Here is a 26,525-nt window from a genome sequence, read left to right as displayed (position 1 = left end):
ATAATGCTATGTATATCTGATGTACCTCATTGGTAGCAAAGAAGTGGGCAGAAAATCATTTATTGAACTTTTGTGAAAATACAAACATGATACAGTGTATCCATTTATTCATTCAGTACACACTTGCTGAGTGTTTATAATGCCACTGGTACATAGCTATTCATATAGGAAAATTATAGAATTGAACTCCCATTAGTATGGTTTGGGGTTTATTTTTTTACAGATGACCATTCATTCATTGACTCACTCAATTCAAAAAATATTTTTTGAGCATCAACCATATGCTAGTCTAATATTTCTCAGAGACCATTTCACTTGGGACTAGCAGACTCATTTCTGGGGAACATATCAGTTAATGACTACAAAAATGAATTCACATTACCAGTCCAAATGACAGAATTAAAACTCTGCACCATAACCCTATGTCCAGGCAATTGGTATCATGAATTTGATGTGAATCACTGCATCCTTCCTGTCACACATAAATGCACCCACATACAGTAGGTAGTAATATTTTTGTGCATGTTAAAAATCTGCACAAGAGAATCAACATGTATTTTTATTTTTTACAAACATTCTTCAGATCTATCATGTCCACTTATCAAACTCTTATTAATTTCTTTAAAGGGTTATAAAATATTTCACATATTAATTTTTTAAAATCAATACTCATACTGATGGACTTTATGTTTCTTCTACTTTATCACAATCAATGCTACATTGTACATTTAAGTACACATGCCCTTGTGCATGAATTTATCTAAGGCATTCACATGCAAGTTGACTTGCTGGGTTATTGGGTACCACAGAGGCACACTTCCTAGATATTCCTTTCCAAAGAGGTTGTACCAGCTTAATTCCTATCAGCAGTGGATGAGCAATCTCTTTTCTCCACATCATTGACAACATTTATTTGCATTTTCAATCTGAAATTTTCTAATCTCAAGCCACCTTTGACAACTGCCCCAAACAGTATCTGCAATATAATTTCTTATGCCACTAGTTGCCTCAGCATACTTCTATTAGCTAATTTCTACTAAAACCCTATGCTATAAGACACCTTCATGACACAGAGTCCACTTTAATAAATTAAAGATTCTAATCCCATATTCAACTAGTAAGTAGCCTCTCAGATTCCCATGACCAAAATGTTGGCTAGGTTTCAAGATTAAAATTTCTATGTGTTTTTTTAAAGCATTTTTACATTTAAGATCTGTTGATACTAGATACTCATGAAAGAAAAAAAAATTAAGTTTTAGTCATAGCTCCAAGATTGAAGTTACATTTTTATATGAAAAAAAAAAAATAAAGACACCAGCACATGGTGCATCACTAGACAATGTACAACAGCCTTTATGCATCACGGCCTGGATGAAAAGCTCTGCGTTTTCTATGCCCTTTTCCCTCTGGTGCACCCTGAGTTCCAGCAGACTGGACTAGGTTCCATTCCTATTCCCACCTGGGCTTTTGCTCATCTGATAGTCCTCTGGAGAATGTAGTGCATGGTGGACAATGATTTTTCACAGCCCACTTCAAGATGGCACAGGTGCTGGTGTGTCCGTGCCAAGCCATGCAAGAGAATAGGTTCTCCTCCCACAGCAAGACGATGTCCAGTTTGTGCATCTCCAACTGTCCCTGTGGAACTTACGGATTTTTAAATCCTCTGATTTCCCAGTGCAGTCAAACAGCTGATTCCCGGAGAATAGGGACTTCATTCAGATATAGTGATGATCACAGAAGGAAGCATATCCATTACCTCTAATGCATTCTTTCTTTCTTTCTTTTTTTTACTCTTTTGGTGTCTAATGGCTTTTTAAAAATATATATTTGTATTGAAGTATAGTCAGTTTACAATATTGTGTCACTTTCTGGTGTACAGTACAATACTTCAGTCATATAGGAACATACATATATTCGTTTTCATATTCTTTCTCATCATAAGTTACTACAAGATATTGGATATAGTTCCCTGTGCTATACAGTATAAACTTGTTTATCTATTTTATATATATTAGTTAGTATCTGCAAATCTCGAGCTCCCAGTGCTTTCTTTTGAGGGTGACTCTTTCTGCCCTAAGTAACTCAGTCTCAAACTCAGCCTGATTGGCTAAGTTATAGTATCTGCAGCTGGTACTATTTTCCCTTGTAAACGGGAAGGGGATCCTCCCATATTGTCTAATACAGTACCTTATTTTTAAATTTAAATTAATTGTAGTTAAATTGAAATTAATTTCCTCAATCACGGTAGCTGCATTTCAAGAGCTCCAGAGCCACATGGAGCTACTGAATAGGACAGCAGATATGGAGCCTTTTCATCATTGCAGAAAGTTCTATTGGCTAAAAACGCTCTCTAGAAAGTACAAAGAGTATTTCCATTTCAGGAGCAAATTTGGCTCTGAGAAGAGACTAGATGCCATTTGATAAGGTAAATATTCTGTAAAGTCACTTGGGGTAAGTTAGGGTGATACCCTGAAGGGACATAATTGGAGAACAAAGAATGGTTGTTCTTCAAGCAATGATAAGGATTTTGTTTATATTACTGGTGTGTGTGTGTGAGTATATATATATGTATATATGCTGCGGTCAGAATCTGATTGGCTTGGAACATACAAGGCATTTTTAGAAGCTGTGTAGAGGCTGAGGAAGAGAACGGAGACCTGGTTGTTGGCAGCAGCTAGGCAAGACAGCCAGGATGTCCAATGAAGAGATAAGTAAGTGTGCTGTGGTGAGTGCAATGCAACCCTTTCCTCCATCTCCTCCAAAAATCTTGTTAAAATGTACATTACTCATCAGTGCTTTGGGAGTCGAAAATGTTGTTTTTGCTGAGTCTGCTCTCAACATGAGTACAGTGAAGGTACAATGTGTCCGGTTATATTCAGTTTAAACATTTTTCTCCCTTGTATCTGGGCATCCTCTTTCTCCAGGGGCAATCTATGCCTGTCTTTTCCTTATGACACTAAAGGCTCTGGCTGGATCAGTACAACAACCAAACCCCTCCCATGTGTGCCAGAGGAATCTTTCAACATGCAACTAATTTGAAGAATTGTTGCCAACTGCTCTGAAGCAAGAAAAAATCTATTTGCTTTTTCTCCTCATTTAATTGTGCATCTTATATGTCTAATGCAACCCAGACACTCTTCCAGGAGCTGATTATATAGCATTGAACAAAACCATATCCTTGCCTACAAATAGCTTAAGCCTCGTCAATTTTAATGTCCTATGAGCTACCAAACAACAGCTAGAGATAAAACAACTACTAGGTATGGTGCTTTACGTATGTTACACTTGAACATTCCTAGTGCCTCGGAGTTGATACGCATTGTAAAGGTATCATTGTAATAGACACATAATTAATAGTATAAAAATAACGGTTCCTTTTTTAAAAATAATAGTTCTTAATGTCAGAGGGGCACAGTAAAATGGGTACTTTTGTACTTTTGGTGGGTGAATACATTGGTTCAAATATTGTGAATAGCAATTTGAAAATATGTTTCAATAATTAAAAAGTCATACCATATGATCTAATAATTTCACTTCCAGTGATCAAGTTCACCTGAGAACTCAGATGAAGATCTATCTAATGTCTATCTACTTAATGTGAAAAAAATTATATAAAATGTAAGCATCAGTAAAAAGGAAATGGTTAAGTAAGTTGTAATGCATTTATATTATAGAAATATATACAGCCATTCACAATGTTTAAAATATGTTTAATGAAATGTTTAGGATATAATGTTAAGTTTAAAAAAAGCAGAATTGAAAATTATAGTGTAATCCAAAGTAGTCAAAAAATGCACACACACACACACACACACACACGCTGATTCCTAATTATGAGATTATGAATTATCTTACTTTTCTTCAACTTTTTGTATTTTCCTATTTTTGAACAATGAATAATATATCATTGTGATAATCTTTGAAAATACTGGCTAGAGTAATGAACTAAAATTTTGTGCAGTTGTCATTTTAGATAGTTATTGGAATAATAATTTCAGTTCCTGTTTGAATTATTGGGCATATGGGGAAGGGTGAATATTCTTTACCAAGAAGAAAGTTGGATGGTAATTAACTCTGTTTTTAAGGATGATTTGGTCCTCTTTTTATTAAACTATCAGGGACATTTAGATAGAATAAAGGAAAATCAAAAATAAAGAGCTAAGATAATAAGTAAGGCATAATTCTTGGAAAAGTTGTAACTTTATTGTCCTTTATTAAAAATGTGAGATATTCCCAAATTTTTAATCTTTTATGAAATCTTTTCTTGCCGTAGAAATGTTCTACAGAAAAATACATTGTCTTCATATGAACCAAATTGTATTTTCTCTCTTTTCTGACAGTTTTTACAAAGAACATCTATGGATGCTTTTGCTATAGATTCATTTACCTGGCAACTTAGGTTTATAAAGTTTATGAAGAAACAAATTTAGGAAATGCTTTTATTTTTCTTTCTTTATTTTTCTTTCTATGCTTATCATAAAATTCTCTATCACACTTCTATAGGATAATCTCTACAGCTTTAGAGTGACACCAAACAGGTTTTGAATTTATCAGTTCAGCTACTAAAGAAGATTGGTTGAACAAAACCCATAAAATCTCAGATAGGAGTTTAATCTTTAGACTGCAGATTTAAAAATAATATCCTCACATGTATTTTGGAATCAATGTCAGTCATTTGAGAACTAATTCCTTTAAGTAAAACATTATTTAAAAATACGTAAATTGATTTATATTATATGATAACACAGTGGTCTAATAACTTTAGAGCATGTTTATGAAAAGGTTATACATAACACAAAAGTATTATCTTTCTTTAAAATATGAAAGTAATACCAATCTTGCCTGAAAAATATGCATCGAAATGTAGGATGGGATTCTACTGACTTACAATTCTCTGGAACATTGGCAAAGGAAATTTAATGGTCTTGACTCTGGACCTTTGAGAAGTTATATATAGTTTAAAGCAATAAAAACAAAATTGAATATTTAGTTAATATGTCAGATGCACAATAGTTTTAAGCTAAAATATGCACCCTATTTGTATTTTTAGTTTTTGTGTGTCAAGTGGTGTCATCAAGTAGATAATGATAATCATTTTAATGAGAGAAAGAAGAAAACCACAGATTATTCTTGTGATCAGGAGGAAAGGAAAGAGAAGTATTAACATAGTAGTAATTACCTGAGCAGATGGATTCCTAATCCTAGAAATAAACATGCTAATTAAGTTCCACTACAGAATGACAAGATATTAAGGCCCTCTGAGTCTGGAGAGATGCTTATTCTAATTTACTAGTGTAACTTAATTCTCATTATATTAAAAAGTACTTAATCAACCAAATCTTTTTTAATTATCAAATTTATTTAGGCAGTCTTAATGTTTCTGTAAATTTCTTCCAAGTGTCAGTTAATATGGGGGGCAGTTTTTTTTTTCCATCAGTATATTTATGATTTGTTCGATATTTGCATTTTTCACGGAGAAGGATTGAGTTTTTTGTATCACTAACAAGACACACCTTCCGTGTGCTGTCGATGTGTTTTTAACTGGGGAATCAAAGATCATAATGTGGACCCTTTCCTAACTACCCTATGCTGCCTTCCTTGAAAGATAAAAAAAAAAAATCATTATTAGTAATTGGAATTTGAAGTCCCTTGACTTATTTAGAAGAGTTACAGATTTTGATACTTCTGTAACCAAACATTTTGGAGGAAATTAATAGGAAGGATGGGAATAAAGGATGATAAATCAAAGTTTGTGTGAATAGGTAAATGTGAGAAGGAAGCAAGGGGGACAGTAGTGTTACTTTCACACCTACACGTGCATGAGAAGCTTAAATTATCTAACCAGTAACTGATCAACACAAAGTAGTTTTTGGAAGGTTACCTGGAATACATATAATTAGCATGAAATTTCTTAGTGGTTAAATGCATGTCTTTATGGGAGAAATAGACTTTTAGGATAAAAAGACTCATTTTGGAAAAACATTCTAGAGAGAGAGGGTTTTGTTTAGTTTCTAATTGTTTCCCTAACTGTGTGTGGGAGAGTGTGTGTCGGGGGGAGGGTGGGACAGGAAGAGTTGTCACTTTCCTCTACTTTTTCCTACACTTATATTTTAGTTGTAAACATGCTATGCATTTCTTTTATATCTGGAGATGTTTTAAGCATACTAAAAAATGGGAAATATTTGAGATAGTTATATAAATTTAACTCACCTCAATTTTAATACAATTCAACAAGCATGTGTTGAATAATTATGATAAAAAAAACATAGGATTGGCAGTACAGAGCTATACAACCTTAAAAAATACATGGTCCCAAGCACCTAGCCCTTGCTACTTAAAGAGTGGTCCATGGACCAGCAGCAGAGGCATTTTCTAGAAATTGTTAGAAATACAGAATTTCAGGCTTCTAAACCACTCTAGCCCTCTAAACCAAAATCTGCATTGTAATAAGATCAATTCAAATACTTGATTCAAATGCACATTCCATTTTGAGAAGTACTGTTAGATAGAACACCATAATCTAAGGAAAGAAATAGACATTTACATTTTTTAAAAGGCAGTCCTTTCATAAGGAATGCTCTAACAAATACTCTGGGACAGTAACAGAACCTACTTTTGGTTACAGGGATTTGCAGTAGTTTTTAATCTGCCCTTTTCTATGTAATAGTTTCCACATGATACATCAGCATTTTCTAAAGTGTGTCTCTGGTCAAATATGTTTGAGAAGCAGCGCCCGAGGTATACTACTTCTTTGAGATGCCTTGTTCACAATAGTACGTTCAAGGTTTTAGGGAGTCCTGAAATAAATAAGTCTGTTTTACTTAAGCCCAGGATTCCACAAAAATACTTAAACATGCAACTTTTATTTTCTTTGCATGGCACTATTAATATTACTCAGAACTAGGGTTCTACAGAACACACGTTGGGAAACACTGTATTTTATGACTCTGAACATTTTGCTCGTGAATTCTTTACAACAAGTCTTCTGCTCTCCATTAATTTCTCTTGTTTCTTTTTATAGTTAATAAGTATTCTGAATAAAGTCAACCTTGAATATAGGAATGAACAAAAAATACAATTTAACTTGGACACAATATACATAATAATATAGGAAGTCTGAAGCAAATTAATTCAGCTGCTCTATTAAAAATCATCCAGATCTGGATAGATAAAATTGTCTTTGAACAAACAATATGCTAAAGTCTGGCCTCCACAAATCATTGAAATTAAGCCGAATCCTGCAAGTAATGAAAGAGAAGTTTTGGTTAACTACCAATAATGAATTATTCATTGGTGAGATTATGAATAAGAACAATTGTTATGACTGAAATAATGTTCCCCAAACTGACATAGTATTTGAAATAAAGGAGTTTATAGATTCAGCTAAGAGAGAGTAGGTATAGATTCTGCACTGGTAAATTGTTGAAATTCAAAACTTCCTTCAGGGAATAAGTGATGGTTCTGTCAAATTAATAGTAAGGAGCTCTTAAAACTCAGAAATTCAAAGGCAATGAAGTCAAAGCTCATGCCAAGGAATTTACAATTCTCAATTTTTTTAGCCCTTCAGACCTGCCATTTGTTTGTGTTGTTACTATTTTAAAATATTTAATAAGGTTTTTTTTTGCCTCTAATTATAAAAGGAAAACATGCTTACTAATGTGGAAAATATTTTTGAGTATAGAAAAGATTTTGAAAACAAGAATTCCACCTACCTGAGCTATTTGGTTTTATGAAAATGCCTTTAGCTCTGATTTTGTTGTCCAATGATTCTTACTTATTTTAAAATATTAGTCTGGCTTTACAGGGCTTTCATAAATCTGTTGTTCTGTGTATACTGGTAACTGCATAACTCCCATGAATATCTACCGTTCCTGAGGTAAGGGCCCTTGGTGATTCAGAGGCCTGCAGGACTGCACAGCTCACGCAAAGACGCACATCCCATGTGGACCACGAGATAGAACTTCCAAGGTGGTCAGCCACTATTCTCTTACATCTAAATTGTTAACTCAAAGAAAAACAAAGAAGGCTACCTCAGACATCACTTGACAACTGTCCTCTGAGTAATCCAAACTTGATTACTGAATCCGAAATTGTTACCCAACTATTTTAGCAAATTCTGTTAGTTATTCTATTATGCCAAAGTTGATTCTCCTTGTCTTCAGGGTTACATTTGCTATGTGACTGAGCTGGCTAGGCCTCAATAAATTTTATGGTATTGCAAATAAAACCCCAAAGAGAGTTGTTTTTCATAGAGAAAAGATGATTTCCACTTAGGTTCATGAAAGCATTTCTTTCAGTATCTTTTTTTCTAATTTATTAAAAATTTAGATCTTGGGAAGGCTTATGCAGAATAGAACACCACTTTCTTCAAGTGTTTTCTGTATACACTAAACGACATTGGAAAATTATGGATATGCATGGTAAGTGGAGAATTAAACTCTAGTGAAGGGGGCTAGTAGGTAATGTAAATAATATTGGTACGATAAACAGGTAACTCGACTTCAGGGAAAAGAATGGGGTAAAGTGCTGCATTTCCATTTCTCATCACTAAGCACGACAATAATTAGATAAAAACCATTGCCAAGTTTACTGCAAAGAGGAAATCTAAACATATTTTGTGGGCAGTATCTGGCGTAACGTAAAGAAACAGCTTTAGAAAAGTCACTTTCTCTTGGTTAATTTTCTTACCGCATATGTGATTGATGAATTCAGTCATTCAAATGGTGGACAGAAAAAAACTCATGAAATAAAATAATTTCCTTTCTTCCTGTACTACTATGAAGACAATAATGCCATTCATGTAGAGAGAAAACCAAATGAATATGTCACAAATATATATACAGTGTTTTATTCCCTATAATTTTAGAATTTTAAAACCCTTGAGTAGTCTTCTGGTCCAATTACCTGACCCACATAAAAATATTTTTATGGTCCCAGTTTTTATGTACATATATATTTATGTGAAATAGGCATTATATACACATATATATGTATAATATACATGGGTATTACATATATATATTTAAATACCTAAAGCAGCCCACCAATGTGATGTCAAGGGGAATTCCAACATAACTGCAACAGAAAAAAAGGGCTTGTTCATTTTCAAAATACACATTACTGTTTTGCTCATGAAGAAATACTTCTGCTTGGTCAAATCGTAGCCACATAACAAAGAGAAATCTTGTCCACATCTGTGAAATCAAGGTAGCTCCAAAGTGGTACTTAAGTCATTGTCTAAAAATGTCATTTGTTAAGTCAGATATTTGAAACTTCACTCTTAGAAATGGATGTCCTGAATTGTCAGGTTCTCAGGTCAGTTCACAAAGTTGACTTGAAATAATACACAGCAGAAATGAGCCTAAAGCCATCCTGAATCCTCAGTGCCTGGCTCTCTCTGGAGTTCTAAGTGACTTCACTACTGTGAACTCAATTCTGTTGAGCAGTGTTTGTTAAGCATTCTCTACGTGCTATGTGTTAAACAATTAACTTGTGACTTTTCTGGATCCAGAACCTATTGCCTGTCTTGACCTTGAAGTCTGAGCTGCCGTATGCTCCCAAACCCTTTTGCAAATGTCCTATGGCTGCCTTCAGGAATATTTAAGCCCTGAAGTAAAATAGGGAATTTCAGGTGGGGTTCAGTGGTTTCCCAAGTTACTGAAAGCCTTTGTGTCTGAGGAAATTGATGCTAGAAGACTGATATACTAGCATGTTCCAATAGCATTGATGCTGAGATGCAGCAATTCATTTAAAAAATTGTGTGTTCTTAAGTTGGAGACTGATTATACCCATCAGTAGATCAAGGCAATGAAAATATGAGTGATAGTTAAATAGTTAATAAATAATAATAACTTTGAATTATAAATTGTGGTTGAAGACCACCCATATTTTCACTAGAATTTTTTTTTAATAATGGAAGACAGTAAGAGAAAAAGTTACAATGGAAAGGTAAGTTTTGAATAAATGGATGAAAGAATGGGTGAAACTATCAGTTACTGAGTAATGATTGTAGGCTAGACACTGTGTCAGACAAGTTCTCATTCTCACTGAAACTTCACTAGGCCTCTCCCATTCTGCAGAGGGGAAACTAACGTAAGGATGTTGTGCCTTGCTTTAGACCAAACACCTGGTAAAAAAGTAGGAATGAAGTTTGAATCCATTTCCTTCCAACTCCAAAGATCACAGGTAGCAGTAAAAACCCTTTAGTCTAAGAACCTGGTTTTCTTGTTAAAATAGTAACTATTGTTCGGAAGTTTGCAAGCCTGCAAGTACAGGTTTCCTCGGGTCCCAGTTCCCAGTCTTTTGCCAATTTCTCCCTCAGGAAAGCATTTGGAGGAAAAGTATTTAACAGAGGCAAACCCCAACCAATTGACAGCAAGTTGAACATGAAGGCAGGCTAAGTAACACCTACATTTCAGTACAGTTTTGAATTGGAAGATGGAGCTAATCAAAACCTCTCTGAGGAATTGGCAGAAGAGCTTGGTGGGGAGGAGGTGAAGAACTTTCATCATCAGTTTTTATCATTTAGCCGTCAGAGAACAACATGCGTATAACAAAGTTCGACTCTTACGAATCGATTTCGGTACACCACCAGATTGAACACATTTTGTTTCCTTTATTTTGTTTTGCTTACCAGTGGAAGTGATGGCAACATGGAGAATAGTTACTGAAATACCATAATCCCAAACCCACTCTTCCACAACCAGAACGAAAAGCAATCCGCAGGTGAAGTAGGTGACCTCTGTTGAGACGAAAAGAACTGCAGATAAAAGGAAGACTATAATTATTTAGGCTTACAGCAACTAATAATCCTGAAACACAATTAGTAACAGGACCGATACAACTTGTTCTGCAAAAAAAATTTTGATAAGAAATGTTTAATGTTCCATCTCTTCACATTCCTCAAATTTGAATAATAACTTAAAAAATATTCCATTTCTTAATAATTGTTAGGCTTATAGAAAAATAACAATACATCATTTCTGTTTTATATTCTTTATACTTAGCATTTCAGAAGTAAAATACAATAAAGAAAAGTTGCAGTGTAACCAGTGCACACCAACCTGTAACTAGATTGCAAATTTCATTTGAAGTTATATTAAAAACTAACGAAAAATTCAGCTCTGGGTTTTTAGAAATGAAAAAAAAAACAAAACAAATGTAAGAGTTTATTGAACAATAACATTTCTTTGGTACCAGTTATTGCCTAACTTGGAAATGAGTTCCTTTGTGTCTTTGTAATAAAACAGTATGTTCAGATAGTCATCTGGGAAACATAACCGATAACCATGAAGGAAAGAATGTGTCTTAAATGACTCATGTGGATGGAGGTACTCTTCTCAACCAGCAGTTGTTTCCGAGTGTTTTCCCTGAACATGGATAAAGAGCTAGTTATTGACAGATCAGTACCACAAATCTCCAAGAGCCTTGAACATATGAAGAGAGTCAGCCTTTGCCTTTTGTCTTTGGTAAGGATCTTAACGACTCTGGTAGTTTTGAGGTAGTTTTGGTAGTTTGAGGATGAGATCCATCAAACTTTAAAATGACATATGTGACATACCACCACCGTCTCTTTGTGTGGATATCACTTTCCATAAAAATTACCTTTCTTTCCTTTTAAAACACAGCAAATGACTGGTATGTTCATATAATTCAGGAACTGATAAATATCAGTAGGCAAACTCCACATTTTTCAAAGCAAAAAGTAAAATAGTCCCATTATGTTTTATTGTGCATGAGTAATTTATTAATTGGCATGCCAGCAGTTGCCTAGTGGGTGAGCAAGACACTCAGCAAGTGCCAGAGTTTTTATTCCTCTTTAATTCTATTTAACTCAACAAGTTTCAAAAGTTGAATGGAGAGTTCACACTAGCTCCTTTTCTGTCGTATGGAAATGCGATTTCAGCATGTCCTGCCCTCTGAAGTCAGGGCTGTGGAAAGAACTACACTGACATGACCTCTCTCATCACATTTCCACTGCTACCTCCACTAGCGGTTCTCAGAGCCCCCCCCCCCCCCCCCGATTAAAGGGAAACAGGGATGCCTCTTTTATCAGCATTTACAGACTTTATAGGTTAACTTGCAGGTGCTTAGAGAGAGTGATTTTAGTCTTGAACAAGCTGTATTTGCTTATATTGATAGAGAAGGCTTATGTTTTGTTTATGATAGAGACAGCATGATTTAAAGGAAGTCGTACACAATTTGAAGTCAGGATACTGGTGTTCCAGCCTCACCTTATAACTTGAGTGGTATAATCTTGAATAGGATTTTAACCTCTGGTGGTCAGTCTGTTACTTTCTCTATAAATTGGGAAATGGAGTACTATCTCATCTACCTCAAAAAAATTGTTGGGAGGATATTATTTATTTATTTTTATTTTTTATCAATCAGTAGTTTTATTTTTGAAAGCTCGGGCTTGTTTTCAGTTAGAACCTATTCAATTATATTAAATATAAGGATGCAAGTCCCCTTTGGTTATTTATTTATTTGTTTGTTTATTTATTTATATTTTTAATTGAGTTATAGTCAGTTTGCAATGTTGTGTCAATTTCTGGTGTACAGCACAATTTTTCAGTCATACATAAATATCCATATATTCATTTTCATATTCTTTTTCACCATGAGCTACTACAAGATCTTGGATATATTTCCCTGTGCTATACAATATAAACTTGTTTATCTATTTTATACATGCCTGTCAGTATCTACAAATCTGGAACTCCCCAGTCTGTCCCTTCCCAACCCCCTCCCCCCGGCAACCACAAGTTTGTATTCTATGTCTGTGAGTAGGGAGGATTTTATTTTTAATGAAAGCAGTTTGTAATCTAGTCTCTGTGACGCAAGGGAAAGGTATCAGTAGTCAAATGTCTCAACCAGACTCACATTTCACAGTGTTCGTGCTAAACCTGACCTCCTCGGTGACAAAACGGTGGAAACAGACAAGAACCCTGACCCTCAGTATGTGCCCAAGGCTCTGAGATTTAGTCTTCCATTTTGTCTCCAAGATTAAACAAGTCTGGATCCTCAAAGTAACAACTTTAAAGAGTTATGGTACCTATCTCTCCACGCCCCAAAACGAAACATCGAATAGGCTGAGGGTTTACTGATGTCTTTGTACACATGTTAGTTGTTTTGCGAGAGGAAGGAGCGATGTAAACTGCGCCAGGCATCCTGAGGCTCCTCGCTGTTCTCAGCTATGTCAGAACACAGCTTTCTCCAAGGAGCCTGTGTCATCCTCCTATCCTCCACTGACTGACTCAAGGGCAAGAATTAAATAATGGCAGCTGAATTTCAAATCTTTCTCCCCACCCCAACCACACACACAGCCCATACTTAACTCTTCCCTGTGACTATTTCTTTATCATTTGTGGAATGACTTGGAAGAAAAAAGTTAATTCAATCTTCAATAGGGAAATGCATGATGAGAAAGTTAAGATAGAATGTTAGAACTCTTGTATCTCTTTTGAATGAAAGAGTCTTGTCTGAACATAGTCTGTCTATCCCAAATTAAATCAATAATGGCACCAAACAAGGGTACCCATTGCAAGAGACTCTTCTGAAGCTTTTTACTTAAATTCAGTAGTTCTAGCTGACCGAATTTCCTATACAAGTCATGTGTGGCTTCAGGCAATTTGTATATATTTGCATATTTGTTCCAAAAATAGATGTCCAGTGGCTTTCTAAAGAATTGTAATGTTTGAAGAATCTACAATTCATTAAATGAAAAAAGGTAGGAAGAAATTTAACAGAATATTAAGAATGGTTCTATTTACAAAGCTAGTTTGTGATTGATTTTCTTTTTTGGCTCCTTTCTACTTGTAGGTATTTTATAAGCTTTCCTTAAATTACCTCTATTATTTTGTAATGGAAAATAGCATTAAAATCTTATTTTCCGAAAGATGGGCAAACTCATCATGAATAACTCCAAAACAAGTATGTGTAATATTCATTCAATACAAATAGATGTTACTGTTAACATACATAAGGATTATGAACTTACTAGGTATTAACTAATAATTATTTCTTCAACAAAAACAGTGAATTTAAAAGAGATAACATTTTCCTAATATATTCTTTCTTAATATTTTTCCTTTGCATTTTGGGGAAGAAAAATCAAACTAAGCAGAAATGTACAAAGCAGAAAATGAAAGTCCTCTGTCATCCCAGCTGGGAGATAACAGTTTGTTGCTTAATTCTCCAGATTTCTTACCACTGACATAATGTATTTTACTCTAGTCTACAAAAATGAATAATTATACTATACAAACTCTTTTGTAGTCTTTGTTTTCCATTTCATGTCTCACAAATATCTTTCTACATCAGTCCATTAAGCCATTCTTCCTCTTTTTCTTTGGAAAATATTTAATGCATAAAAAGTTTACCCATAATATCACCAAAAAAATCATATAGCAATACTATCCACCTATTTCACTCTATTCCATCTTTTAGGGACAACCGTTTAAAAAATTCTAATGGCACTTTTCCACACTTCTAAAGTCAGATATAGGATACAGATGGCTGAGACGAAGGGTTGATATTTGAAAAATTTTTTATCAAACGAAAACTATTTTGATTTTTGGAGGCCTTTAGTTCACTAATTAACAAGATTTAGAACTAAAACCAGTTACCTTTATAATTTGTGTTGAGCCATGAGGGATTTGTTTTGAAATCAAATGGTGCCAGGACATCCAACTCGTACACCCTGAAGATGTTACAAATGGAAAGAGTTTACGCTGGAGGAGGCAGTTCATAACTTTGCACATCAAGGTTCTGCACATCAGTCTTCCCATTCAAGGATAAGTCATTAGCTTTAATCACTTGGTGACACATTTGAAAACTGGCTGACTTGAATGGCAGCCAAATAACCTCTTTATTCACATTGTCTTCTTTGGGCAATTAAGTCCATTTTGTCCACCAAGTGGACTTTATTTCATTTGAGATCTCAGCTGTAATCCTGGTGGTCCCTTCCAACAAATGGGGGAGAAGAAATGAACAATGTGATGAGGGCATAGACTGGGAGGCAGCAAGACCTGGGTTATAATCCTGATGGAGCCGTTAACTGTGAACCAGGGCAAGTTGCTTAACCTCTCTGGGCTTTAGTTTCTTACCTATAAGTTGAAAGGATTGATCTCTGAGATCTCTTCCTACTCTAAAATCTGTAAACCACACTACCTCCTACCATGCCCAAGTTTGTAGTTGTGTGCAGTTGGTCCATCAGTTAGCTGGAGCTATAAGGCCCAATTACTTCAAATCCCTCTCTGATTCCCATTACTACAAACCCTTGAAATCCTAGGCTCAGAGAGCCCTGAATATTCTCAGCCCTTCCCTGATCCAGGCACGGCCTCAACATCTCCAGTCCCAGGCAACAGCTGAGACTGTGTGTGAAACACCAGACTCTTCCTCAGTGGGTTTGCCTGCAAACAAGCTTCATTATTCTGGTTACAAAGGTCAGTGTAATCATTTCTTGACACTAATTTGCATATTGAAGTTGAAAGGCCCTAATTCCTTGCTTACACAATAAAATTAAATTGTATAAACAATCAACTTCTAGGAAATTCCTTGTAACTATACATAATTATTTTAAGGAAATTAATGTATTGGCAAGCTAAATCTATAAAGACAAAATTCCACCATAGCAAGACCAAAAAAAAAAAAAAAATTACCTGAAAAAAAAGGCCTCACACTTACATAAAAATATCTTTAAAACTACATGTGTTACTTTGTCCTCATGATAACCCTCTTTTGGATTATTACCTCCATTTGACAAATGAAGATAATTGAAAGAAGACACTATGGCTTAGTCAAGATGATCCAGGAATTAGTAAGAATCTGGGCTGGAGTGCAGGTCTTCTGACTCACAGTCCAAAGCTATTTCCAGGATACATCAGAAAATATTTAAATTGGATGTAGATTTTCTCTAAATTCCCTTCTAGTTCAAATGTCCTCTGATTCAACACCAGCCCAGGGAGTGATAGCTTCACTTTCTTTCCATGATCATCCTCCCAAGGGAAGAGGACCAGCCCTGCCTGGTTCCAGTCACCTCATTTCATGATTGTTACTTCTACTGTTTTCAAAGATGGCACATATGCTTTTTTTCACTTTTTTTAAAAAAGGAAGAAGGTATACCATTTAAAAATCTGCTTCTTCTATCCCATAAAAACATGTTCAGTATTGAATGTGAACCCACTTCATATTGGATCTGAGCTTTTGGGTTCTGTGTGAAGGCAATGTGCTACTTACTTGAACATCACGCTGCACATGCCCAGAACCACGTAGTACACAGTGTAGAAGAGGATGACACACAGGAGAAGGTTCTGCAAAACAACCTGCAGAGAACAGAAGGGTGAGCTCCCAGGGCCTGGGCTTTTTCACATGGTTGTTGGTAACGAGTCTGACAAACAAAAGACAATGGATGAGTGCTAGATAGCGTTGGCTAGCCTTGTTTTGCTTGGAGACCCATGGGGTGGGAAGGATTTCAAAGTGCACAAAGAAAGTGTTGCTGACTGGAAGGCTAACACAGTACGTATTTGCAGCAAGGATTAATGCAGCACATAAATCCACACCACCTACCCTCTGTCTACCACAGCAAAGTTCCTAAGTGCCAATATTTATGTTTTTACTTGACTGGATGATTCTCAATCTCAGCCATCATGCTAGTAAAAATATGCGAATGGCTAAGAAATTTTGAAAAGTATGAACAAAAAATTATATCTAATAACACATCAATAGTCAAACCCTTGTGCAAGAATTTACCAAGCAATTGGCTAAAACACAATAGACAGTCCTGCAATGGACCCTTCCACATATGAGACTTATGAAGGAAATGTTGCAGATGAATGGAGAACAGATGGATTATTCAACAAATAGTGTTGTAAAAATTGTCTAACTTCTAGATAGGGAAATCCCATAAGATTCCAGTCTTGTATGAAACACCAAAATTAACCTCAAATGGATTAATGGCTTAAATGCCAAGAAATACAACAGGAGGAAATATTCGCAACATGTATCACAGGCAAATCACAATTTTTCAATAAGCAAATTGAGTTGCTTCTAGTAACTTCTGCCTATAATCTGCATTCTACACAGCCTGCAAAAGTAACTTTCTAAAGGGCAATCAGACCATGACATCCCCCCATCAGTGTCCTTTGATAGCCCCCACACTGTCATCAGGATTCATTCATCCATTTTTTCATTTGACAAATTGTCACTGGGCTGGGTGGCAAGACAGGATGAATTGGATGTGGTCCCTGGCATAGATACCCAATGTAGCAGTGCTTCTCAAATGTATAAATATCAGATGCACCTTGAGGGCCTATTAAAACAGATTTCTGGACCCCAGACCTAGAGTTTCTGACTCAGTAGGTCTGGGGTGGGCTCCATGAATTTGCATTTCTAACAAGTTCCCAGGGGATGCTGGTTCTGCTGTTTCTAAGACCACACCTTGAGGACCACTAATCTAGAGGCAGGAATGATGAATATACAGATGGCTACAATTCAAAGAGACAAGCTGTGACTGGGGAGAGTACAGAGTGCTATAGAAACCCAAGAGAGAGACTAGTGTGTGTGGAAGGTGGGGTAGCAAGGAACATTAGTCCAGGAGAAAATGTTCAACAATAACACTTATTGTAGATTTGCCATGTACCTGGCACCATCTATACATTATCTCATTTAATCCTCGTAAAAATTCTGAAAGGCACCTCTTCATTTAGTACAAGTCTATTATTATTCTTAGAAGAACAATGAGACTCAGAGAGGCCTAGTTACTTTTTCAAAGTTTGTCAGTAAATTTCAGAGCGAGGATTCAAACCTACTCTCTAACTCTTAACCGTTATGCTGAGGTGGGGATGAGGGGTTCTGCTCGAGGCAGAAGGAGAAGTACCTGCAAAGACATGCTGGGTTGTGGGGAGGAGGGCTGAGAGAGAGTTTATAAGAGTTGGGTCAGATCATAAAGGGAACTTAATGCCTTGATGAGGAATTTCCAGTGTCTCTGAAGGCCAAGGAGAGACACTGAAAGATTTAGGAAGGAGCAGTCTTGATTGGAGAGGGACCATTAAGTAGGGAAAGCACTGAGAGAAATGACAACTTTGTGACACGATAGAGATGTTAGCTAATGCTCTGGTGGTGATCATACTGCAGTATATTAATACATCAAATCACCTTAAGTTAACAAAATGTTATATGCCAATTATACCTCGATTAAAAATGCAAACAATAAAATAAAATACATGGGTTTGTCATAGTCTAGGCCGGTAGTGGAGGTGGAGAAGAAGACAGATACGTGAGCTAGTAAGGAAATAGAATCAACAAGTTGTGAGGGTCAAGGAAGCAGGGCAGTCGAGTTCATCCCCTGTTTGACTAGATGGACAATAAAAGAAGGAGCAAGGTCAAGTCGAAATGGTTGGAATGGCAACTGGTGATCTAGCCCAATGCTGTCCAATAGATTTCTACAAATAAATAATATATATTCAATAAATAAATAGATATTATGCAAGCCATGAAGGTCATTTGAAATTTTCTAGTAGCCACATTCATAAAAGTAAAAAAAAATGGGTGAAATTAATTTTAATAACATTTTATTTAACCCAATACTTCCAATTTCAACTTAGAGTAAGTATTAAAAATTATTATGGAGATATTTGTTGTTTGTTCACAGTGGATCTTAGAATCCCAGAGTGTATTTTTAAAAAATTTTAGGGGGTAGGGGGAGGTAATTTGGTTTCTTTGTTTGTTTGATTGTTTATAATGGAGATGCTGGGGATTGAACCTAGGACCTTGTGCATGCTAAACATGCACTCTACCACTGAGCCATGTGCTCCCCCCCCCCCCCACCTTGAGTGTATTTTACTTACAAAACATCTCAATTTGGACTAGTCACATTTCAGGTGCTCCATAGCCACGCGTAGCTAGTTGGTACTGTATTAGACAGTGCAGCTCTAACCTTCCAGCCTCACCCCCACAGTGCTGCCCCAAACAGTTAATAGTCTAACTACATGTACTATGTATAGGGGGATGACTACGTGCCAAGCACTCTACCCATGTTTTCTCATTTTATCCACCCTTCCTCGTACCCCACCACTATGGATTTTGGTGACTATCATCTGCATCTCACAGATTTGCAAACTGAAGCCAAGGAGGTTAAACTCATGCCAGCTCATGTGGCCTGTATGTAGCAGGGCTCCAGTCCAGATCTGTCAGATGTCAGAACTCTCTCTCTTTACCTAGACTTGAAATAGAAGGATTTTGAATAATCAAATCTAGCTCAACACTTTCTTTTTTAAAATTATGGAAACTGAGACTTGGATAGGTTGAATGAATGACCCAAAGTCATACTTTTATTTAGTGGTCAAGGTGAGTTAGAAAAAAAATTGTATTTCATTACCAAAGGAAAGGCACTTAATATTGCCACCCAAGTGACTGAACTCATAACTTCATTCTCATATAAGTATTATTAGTGCACTTTAGGAAAAGCTAATATATAAGGATCAGAATTTGTAGCAGTCTCAATATTTAGCTACTGTCAAAATTTTCATTTATTCTTTTAAAATACATATTTGGATCCTGAATCAAACAAACTATTAAAAATTATGATATTTATGAGACTTTTGGCTATTTGAACTTGACTGTTTATTTGATGATGCTGAAGAAATTAATATTATTAGTATTTAAAGGTGTTATAATGGTGTGATTATTTTTGAGTCCTTATTTTCAAAGATACATATGGAAATATTTGCAGATGAAATAATAAGATTTCTGAGTTAGCCTCAAAGTAAAAGGTGGTAGAATAGGGGGAGACGCGGATGTCACAAGACAAATGAAGAGAAGAGTGAAAGGTCGCTGTCAATTCCAGAAGGATGGAATGAATAGGACCTTTTCCTCTTGGGCTTATGCCCAGTCAAACCAGTATAGGAACTGGCAAGACAGCTGAGTGAGACATGCAGCTGGGGGGCTCAGGCTCCACTAAAGCTCTGAGTCCTCAGGGTTCCACCTGCAAACATTCACACTCTGCCTGGGGTCCCAGACAAGTCCTTACAAAGATACTGGTCCTGGTTTGGGGGGATTCTGAAACCTCAGATAGAACTTTCCTCTATTCTTTTATAGTTGGTACAGTCCTTCCTTAATTTCCCAAACTCTCCCAAGAACAAGGACATTTCTTATATAACACAAAACTATTATTATACACAAAAAATTTTACATGGATACAAAATATTTCTTATATAGTGTCCACACCGAAATTTCTCCAATGGCCCACAAAATCTGAGAAACCTAGAATCAATTAAATTTTCAGTTATTACATTTGGTTGTCTTATCTTCTTAGTGTCATATTCTGAATGAGGCTGATAGTTTCTTTATGGTTAGAGACTTTGGGGAAGAATCCTACATGGGTAACATTGTGTGTTTCCCAAGTATCTCATGTAGAGATACGGAACTTCATTTTGTCTCATTATTGGTGGTGGTCAATTTGATCACTTGGTAAAGGTGATGTCTTCCAGTTCTATTTTAATTATACTGTGTATCTTTTGTAGTTAGTAAGTAATCTGTGAGGTGAGATTTGAGACAATGTGACTAGCCTATTCCCTCAAAACATTTTTACCCATTAGTTTTCCTCATCCATTGATAGCTCTGGTTTAAATCAGTTCATTACACTGGTGGTGTGAAATGGTGATTTTCTCATTTTATTTTTTCCTCTACATATCAGCACGCATTTGTCTTTATATGAAGAGATTTCCCTTCTTTTCCTTGAACTTACGTATTTACTATTTATTCATCTATTTTTGGTAACTTTTGTTATTTTCTATTTTCTATGTGTTAAAATGCACCAGTATCATGATTCTTATTGATGCTGAAATTGTCCCAAATTTGACCAGTGTGAGCACCTACAGGATAGCTGGTGTTCATTTTATGTATCCTCATCATTTCCTTCGTACTTCTTTGCTTTCCATCACAACCTGACATTCTAATGAGATACTATCTTTTTCATTACTATACTTCCATGTGATTTTTTTGTCTACTTGTGAGCTTTCCATTCTCTTCCATTACTTTCTCTGTCTTTTGGTCTATTCAGGGATCAATATCACACTGTTTTAATTACAGTAGCTTTATGGTATGTATAAATAGAGTCAACCTCATTGTTCCTTTCTTAGGGTTCTCATGGCTATTTTTATATTTATTTTTTTCATACAAACTTCAAAATCTACTTGAATAGGTACATAAAATAAATTTGTTATTCTTATTGAAATCATGCTAAATGTACTAATAATATGGGAATAAATGATAGCTTTATAATGTTTATACATGCTATCCAAAACAAGAAAAATCTCCAAATTTATTCAAATTTCTTTTATATCTTTCAAAATTGTTTTAATTTTTCCTCACATAAATTTTACACATTTCCTGTTACTTTATCTGTAAATAAATTCTCTTTTGGCTACTAATATAACTGAAGTTTTATCTTCTGTTACATCGTCTAATCAACTATTGTTTGTGTATAAAAAAGTCTTCTGAGTTTCGTTTTTAGTTTAATGTTCTATTACTTTACTGATTTTTTTATGTATTTTCATTGACTTTCTTGGATTTTTCCAAAATATACTGCAATATCATCTGTAAGTAGAGATAGTTTCACATCTTCTACTCCAATTCTTATGGCTCTATTGTTTATTCTAGTCTGATTGCTTTGACTAGTACCTCTAATATATTTTTAAATTATAGTGGAATTAGTGGATATCCTTGCTTTGTTCTCGGCCTTAATGTGAATGTCTTCTAGTAGTATTATACTGGCTTCAGGACTGCACTCTGTGTGTGTGTGTGTGTGTAGTTATAATCATATATTAACACTAAAGAAGAAATAGTTCTTATTTTATTTAATGTTTTAATAATCAGGAATGGTTGTTAATTTTTCTCAAAGGCCATTTTAGCATCAATAAAGATGATCATATGATTTTCTGCTTGTAATAAATATCACTTGGTCATAATGTTTAATTTTTATGTTGAGTTCTTAGATTCTGTTTGCTAATATGTTATTTAGATTTTTACTTCCATACTCATAAGTGAGATTGATTATAGTTTATTTTTTGTGCTATCTTTATAAGGTTTAAATGACAATATAATTCTTGTTTCATAAAAAGGTCTTGTGGCTTTTCTCTTTCTATACTCAGAAATAATTTCAGTAACATTGGTAGTATATTATCTTTGCAGATTTAGGAGAATTCCTCTGTGAAAACCTGGCCTAGTCCTTTTATAATAACCTCCATTTATTCTATGAAAACTGGAAGACTTTATACGATTTTGCAAAGAAGAATGTTCCAACTAACTAGAACAGCTCTACTCTACAGAGCAAATATCTGTATATCCTTCAAGGTCTAGCTCATATATCATATTCACACTCCACCCTCACCTGAAAGACAGAATCAACCCCTCCTTATTTCTTTTACATCTGTTGTGTTATGTGTATGTCATAGATTTAATCACACGTGTCTTAGCATACTTATCATGGAGGTGAATTTCTCTAGACTCCCAAAGACAGAGACACTAATTTAATCATTTTGATTCTTCAGCCACAAACATATTGCTTGGTAAATGTTTTTTATATATATAAATTTATATATATATTTTTTATATATATAAATATTATATATATATAATAAAATGTATATATATAATAACATGTATATATATATAAATATATATAAGATATAAATATATATAAATAAATTTTATTTTTATTGAAGTGTAGTTGATTTACAATGTTAATTTCAGGTGTACAGCAAAATGACTGTTATATATATACATACATATACATATATTCTTTTTCAGATTCTTTTCCATTATAGCTTATTACAAGAAACCAAACATAGTTCCCTCTGCTATACAGTAGGTCCTTGTTATTTATCTATTTTATATCTAGTAATGTGTATCTGTTAATCTCAAACTCTTTTTTTATCCCTGCCCCTCTTCCCATTTGGTAACCGTAGTTTTTTTCCTGTCCATGAGTCTATGAATAAAATATACTTTGAATAACAATAAATGAAGCGAAGAAAAAGAAGATAAACAATGAAAGCCCACTACAGTAAGAAGCATAGCCTACTTAGAAAAAATGTGGACTCTAGGATCAAATACTGGTTCTTCTCCAGTCTCTCACTGGCAAGTGTGTGACATTGGCCAGTGACTCTCTGTGTTTTGTTCTACTCATCTGTGAAATATAGGTACAATCTCATAGGGGTTTTGTATTTAGCATACAAGTAAGATTTCTAGCAGTAGGTACTATATGTGCTCAACAGGTAACAACGTGCCCTCCACTTGTCCCCATGTGGAAGCCTGCTGCGTGGTTCTTTGGAAGATTCCTAGAGAAACCATTATATGTGGCTCTCTTGTCTGTAGTATCATGGCACAGGATCCAGCCTACTGATGCTAATTCCCTCTAAAAATGTCTATAGGAATGAGATTCTCCAGTTCAGGGCAACAACCACAAGGAAATGCAGGAATGCATTGTGCTTCTGAGATTTTTACATGCAACGTTTGTTTTAGAATTGTAATTTTACATTAGTTGAATGTAACTTTGAAATGTGTATTCCACTGGAGTTCTGAAAAAACAATGCATCGTATCCCAAACAACAACTTAGCAGTTCTCATACCTGGGCTTTCTTCCCAGTTCCTGTGCTGTTTCCCCAGACAGCAAATTAATTAAATGGCCTTTGGCCATAACTCTTTCCCTTGAGTCAGCTTTTCTCTCATTTAAAGTGTAGAGATAGGGAGGATTTAATTAGCCCAATGCCTGGCACATTGCATGCACTCAATAAATGTCTATTGAGTTTTGGAATTCTCTTTATAGACAAAGGTCACTTCTGCTATTACTATTAATTTATGAGCATATCAGTAATTCCTCTGCTGATAAAACTGACAATGAACAAGGACTTAAGAAAAGTTAACTCATAATTTACAGGGAGGTATCAGGAGAATTCAGATTTTCAGCAACTCTCCTATTTTCAGCCTATTCATATTGGTTTAATGTTCTAAGGCTGTGATTCTACATATAAAACTCTGAGATTCTGAAAAAAAGTGAAGAACTGAAGCAATTACTTGGATATTTCCACTGGAAAGAGCACGCGCACGCGCGCGCGTGTGTGTGTGTGTGTAAGCCCAGACTAAATATAGAGTCCCCATTCTTTATGTAAGCTACTTAAGGGAAAGGATATTATCTTTTCATTTTTATCTTTCAAATAAAGTTATTATTGCTAGTTCAATCCCAAAACTACATAAATTATGAACAGTTAAAATCCCCTTAAAATAGTTAAAAAAATTTTTTTTTGCCTAAAATAATGTTTTTATTGACCTAGAAAACTTTTCTTAGCTATTGCCATACGTAACATTTCTAACTGATGATATATGTTGTGATGGTGGCAGTAAGCAGAAAAAGCTTAAGGAAATACACCCAGCACTGATGTTTTATTAAAATGAATTTAACACTAATTCATAATCATAATTCAATTTTTAAGAAAAAATCAGACTTTCCAGAGTGTCATTCCCATAAGGCTGGATGTTTATAGGCCCAAAGCCTATGTGAATTTACACAGCTGTTTTGAGGCTTTCATATTTCCTTGTTTTAGGTGCTTTGATTTTTTAAAAGGAGTATTTTTATACTGAAATAAAACACAACTATTAACACCAGCCTCAAGGGAAAAAGAAACTAACAAACCTACAGATTAAAAATGTTTCAATACTTTGCCTTTAAAACCTTGTACATCCTTTAGAAGTTGGAAAAATGAAAGTCACCCCCTGCCAAAAAAAAGACCGAGGACAAACTGTCATGATTTCAGAGAATGACAGCAGAAGTACAGGTGTTCATACTAGAAAGTTTGCCTGTGAGTGAAATCGTACCTCTGAAACAGCCCCTATTTAAATGTTGTTGAATCTTTTCTTGGGCACGAGTGCCTCTGTATTGCCACCGTTACCACACAATACCAGCAGTACTGCAGAACGTTTTCTGCACCGTACCCAGCCAAAAGCGAAACAAGTTGCCTACAGACAGAGAGGCCATTTATAGAACAGATTTGCTTATACCAGTGCTAGGCAGTAACTCAAAAGGCAATGCAAAGAAGTTAATTCTCTTTACCTTGCTGGGAGCAACTCTGACCTGGAGAGCCATGTGCACATCCTACGTCAAAGAGGTGGTGAAAGCCACACTCTTGATGCCGACGACGTCTGGAACGAGAGGCAACTGTTGCGGTGAGCTTTGCAATTACTCCTGAAGACTGTGAGACGCAGTAGTGCAGGATGATTGGATTACACAAAACGAGACAGAAGCCATCTGTGAGCCATGCGTAAGCTGCTGAGTGCCAAAGTGAACGTCCTTATTAGGCAACTGAGTTCTCAGACCATTTGTATTTTGGTCAAGTTTGAAAGATGAGTTGATTGTTTTTAGACAGTACTGCAGATAGGCAGGGACTTGCAATTCTCCCTGTCTCTAAGAGTAATTAACTGTCTCCTACTTAAATTAGAGACATGAGTATTCAGTTCAGAAGTCTTGGGGTTGTCTCCAAAGGATGCTGCTGCCCCTCCTGTGGAAGCAGGACCTGTCCTCTCTGTTTCATCTGCAAGGATCACAGACTGAGGGAGAAAGAAATCATTTAGTCCCTTTCACATCATAGCAAAGCAGTACAAACATTCTGACTTTCTTTGGGGAAGTGGAAGGATTCTCATAAGCTCTAAAGTAGTGGCTTTTATACAGTCAGTGAAATGTTTTTAAGAACTGCCAGGACGCGGTCAGTCCTGAAACTCTGTGTTTCTCTGTGCCCTCAGGCTCCAGAACCAATCCTTCATTTACCAGGTTTCATCACCCCATCTGTTGATTGGTGCTCACATGTAGGTGGGAATTCACCTGTGGTCTGCAGTTCTTTTCCCATTACAGCATCTTCTTAGCCTCCATTTAGATCACATTATGCAATAAATATCACCATACATAACAGTACAGCTCTGGTAAAGGTGAGAAGAGTGTCTCTAGCAAGCCCCGGGCTTGATAATTTTTCTTCTGAAAATGTTTTCGTTTGGACTTTCATATGCATGTTAATAACATTATCTGTGCTCATTATTAATATGCCTTAGATAATTTCTTTAATATGTGGTTGCCCTGCATCTCTGCTCACATTGTGAGTTCTTGCAGAGAAAGTCTCTTCTGCCTGCTGGTAATTTTGTAACAGCTCCTAGTGTCTGCCTCAGTGCCTCCCAGTAAAGGCATATGGTGGACCTTCAATAAATGTTGATGGACTGCTTGGATCTCAAGTTTTGCCCTGTTTGTAACAGGTACTTTCTCCCTATAAGAGGCCTGGAGTCATAGCCCAGTGCAGAGCCAAGAACCTGTGCTTCCCTTGCTGTACTCCCAACACACTCAGAGTGTTTTGTGTACAACTCAAATTCCATCAGTATTATTTAGTTCAATAGTATCCACCCCAAGCCTGTCCCCTCAGGAAGTTGGCACTGTACATTGGGAGCCAACACTAATTTCATTACAGCCATCCCACTGGATAAAATGTTGA

General features: G+C 35.6%; 1 protein-coding gene across 3 annotated transcripts; it reads right to left on the bottom strand.

Moving 5' to 3' along the window:
* Positions 1-25,447, bottom strand: TMEM244 (transmembrane protein 244). 3 transcript variants are annotated; one of them, XM_074368384.1, is made up of 5 exons: positions 25,106-25,445; positions 16,240-16,325; positions 14,628-14,701; positions 10,634-10,759; positions 1-6,797 (listed from the first exon to the last, which is right to left on the bottom strand). In XM_074368384.1, exons 1-5 carry the CDS (start codon positions 25,136-25,138, stop codon positions 6,766-6,768), a joined length of 351 nt encoding a protein of 116 aa, XP_074224485.1. In that variant the 5' UTR covers positions 25,139-25,445; the 3' UTR covers positions 1-6,765. The 3 variants fall into 3 exon arrangements, with proteins under 3 accessions (XP_074224485.1, XP_045380620.1, XP_045380619.1); XM_045524664.2 differs by lacking the exon at positions 1-6,797 and adding an exon at positions 6,815-7,238 and having other exon boundaries at positions 25,106-25,447; XM_045524663.2 differs by lacking the exon at positions 1-6,797 and having other exon boundaries at positions 7,245-10,759; positions 25,106-25,446.
* Between the last annotated feature and the right edge of the window lie 1,078 nt (positions 25,448-26,525).

This window comes from Camelus bactrianus, chromosome 8 (genome assembly GCF_048773025.1).
Source record: "Camelus bactrianus isolate YW-2024 breed Bactrian camel chromosome 8, ASM4877302v1, whole genome shotgun sequence".
NCBI lineage: Eukaryota > Metazoa > Chordata > Mammalia > Artiodactyla > Camelidae > Camelus > Camelus bactrianus.
The sequence above is the reverse complement of the archived record's forward strand: the minus strand, read 5'-3'. Positions and strand labels throughout refer to the sequence as shown.

What these genes read in the sequence shown, in the direction of transcription:
- TMEM244 (XM_045524663.2), bottom strand. Translation starts at nt 25,138, where the DNA reads ATGGCTCTCCAGGTCAGAGTTGCTCCCAGCAAG. An exon ending in TCAGAGTTGCTCCCAGCAAG is followed by an intron (nt 16,326 to 25,105) that starts GTAAAGAGAATT and finishes TGTTCTCTGCAG; the next exon opens with GTTGTTTTGCAGAACCTTCT. An exon ending in ATGTGCAGCGTGATGTTCAA is followed by an intron (nt 14,702 to 16,239) that starts GTAAGTAGCACA and finishes TAACATCTTCAG; the next exon opens with GGTGTACGAGTTGGATGTCC.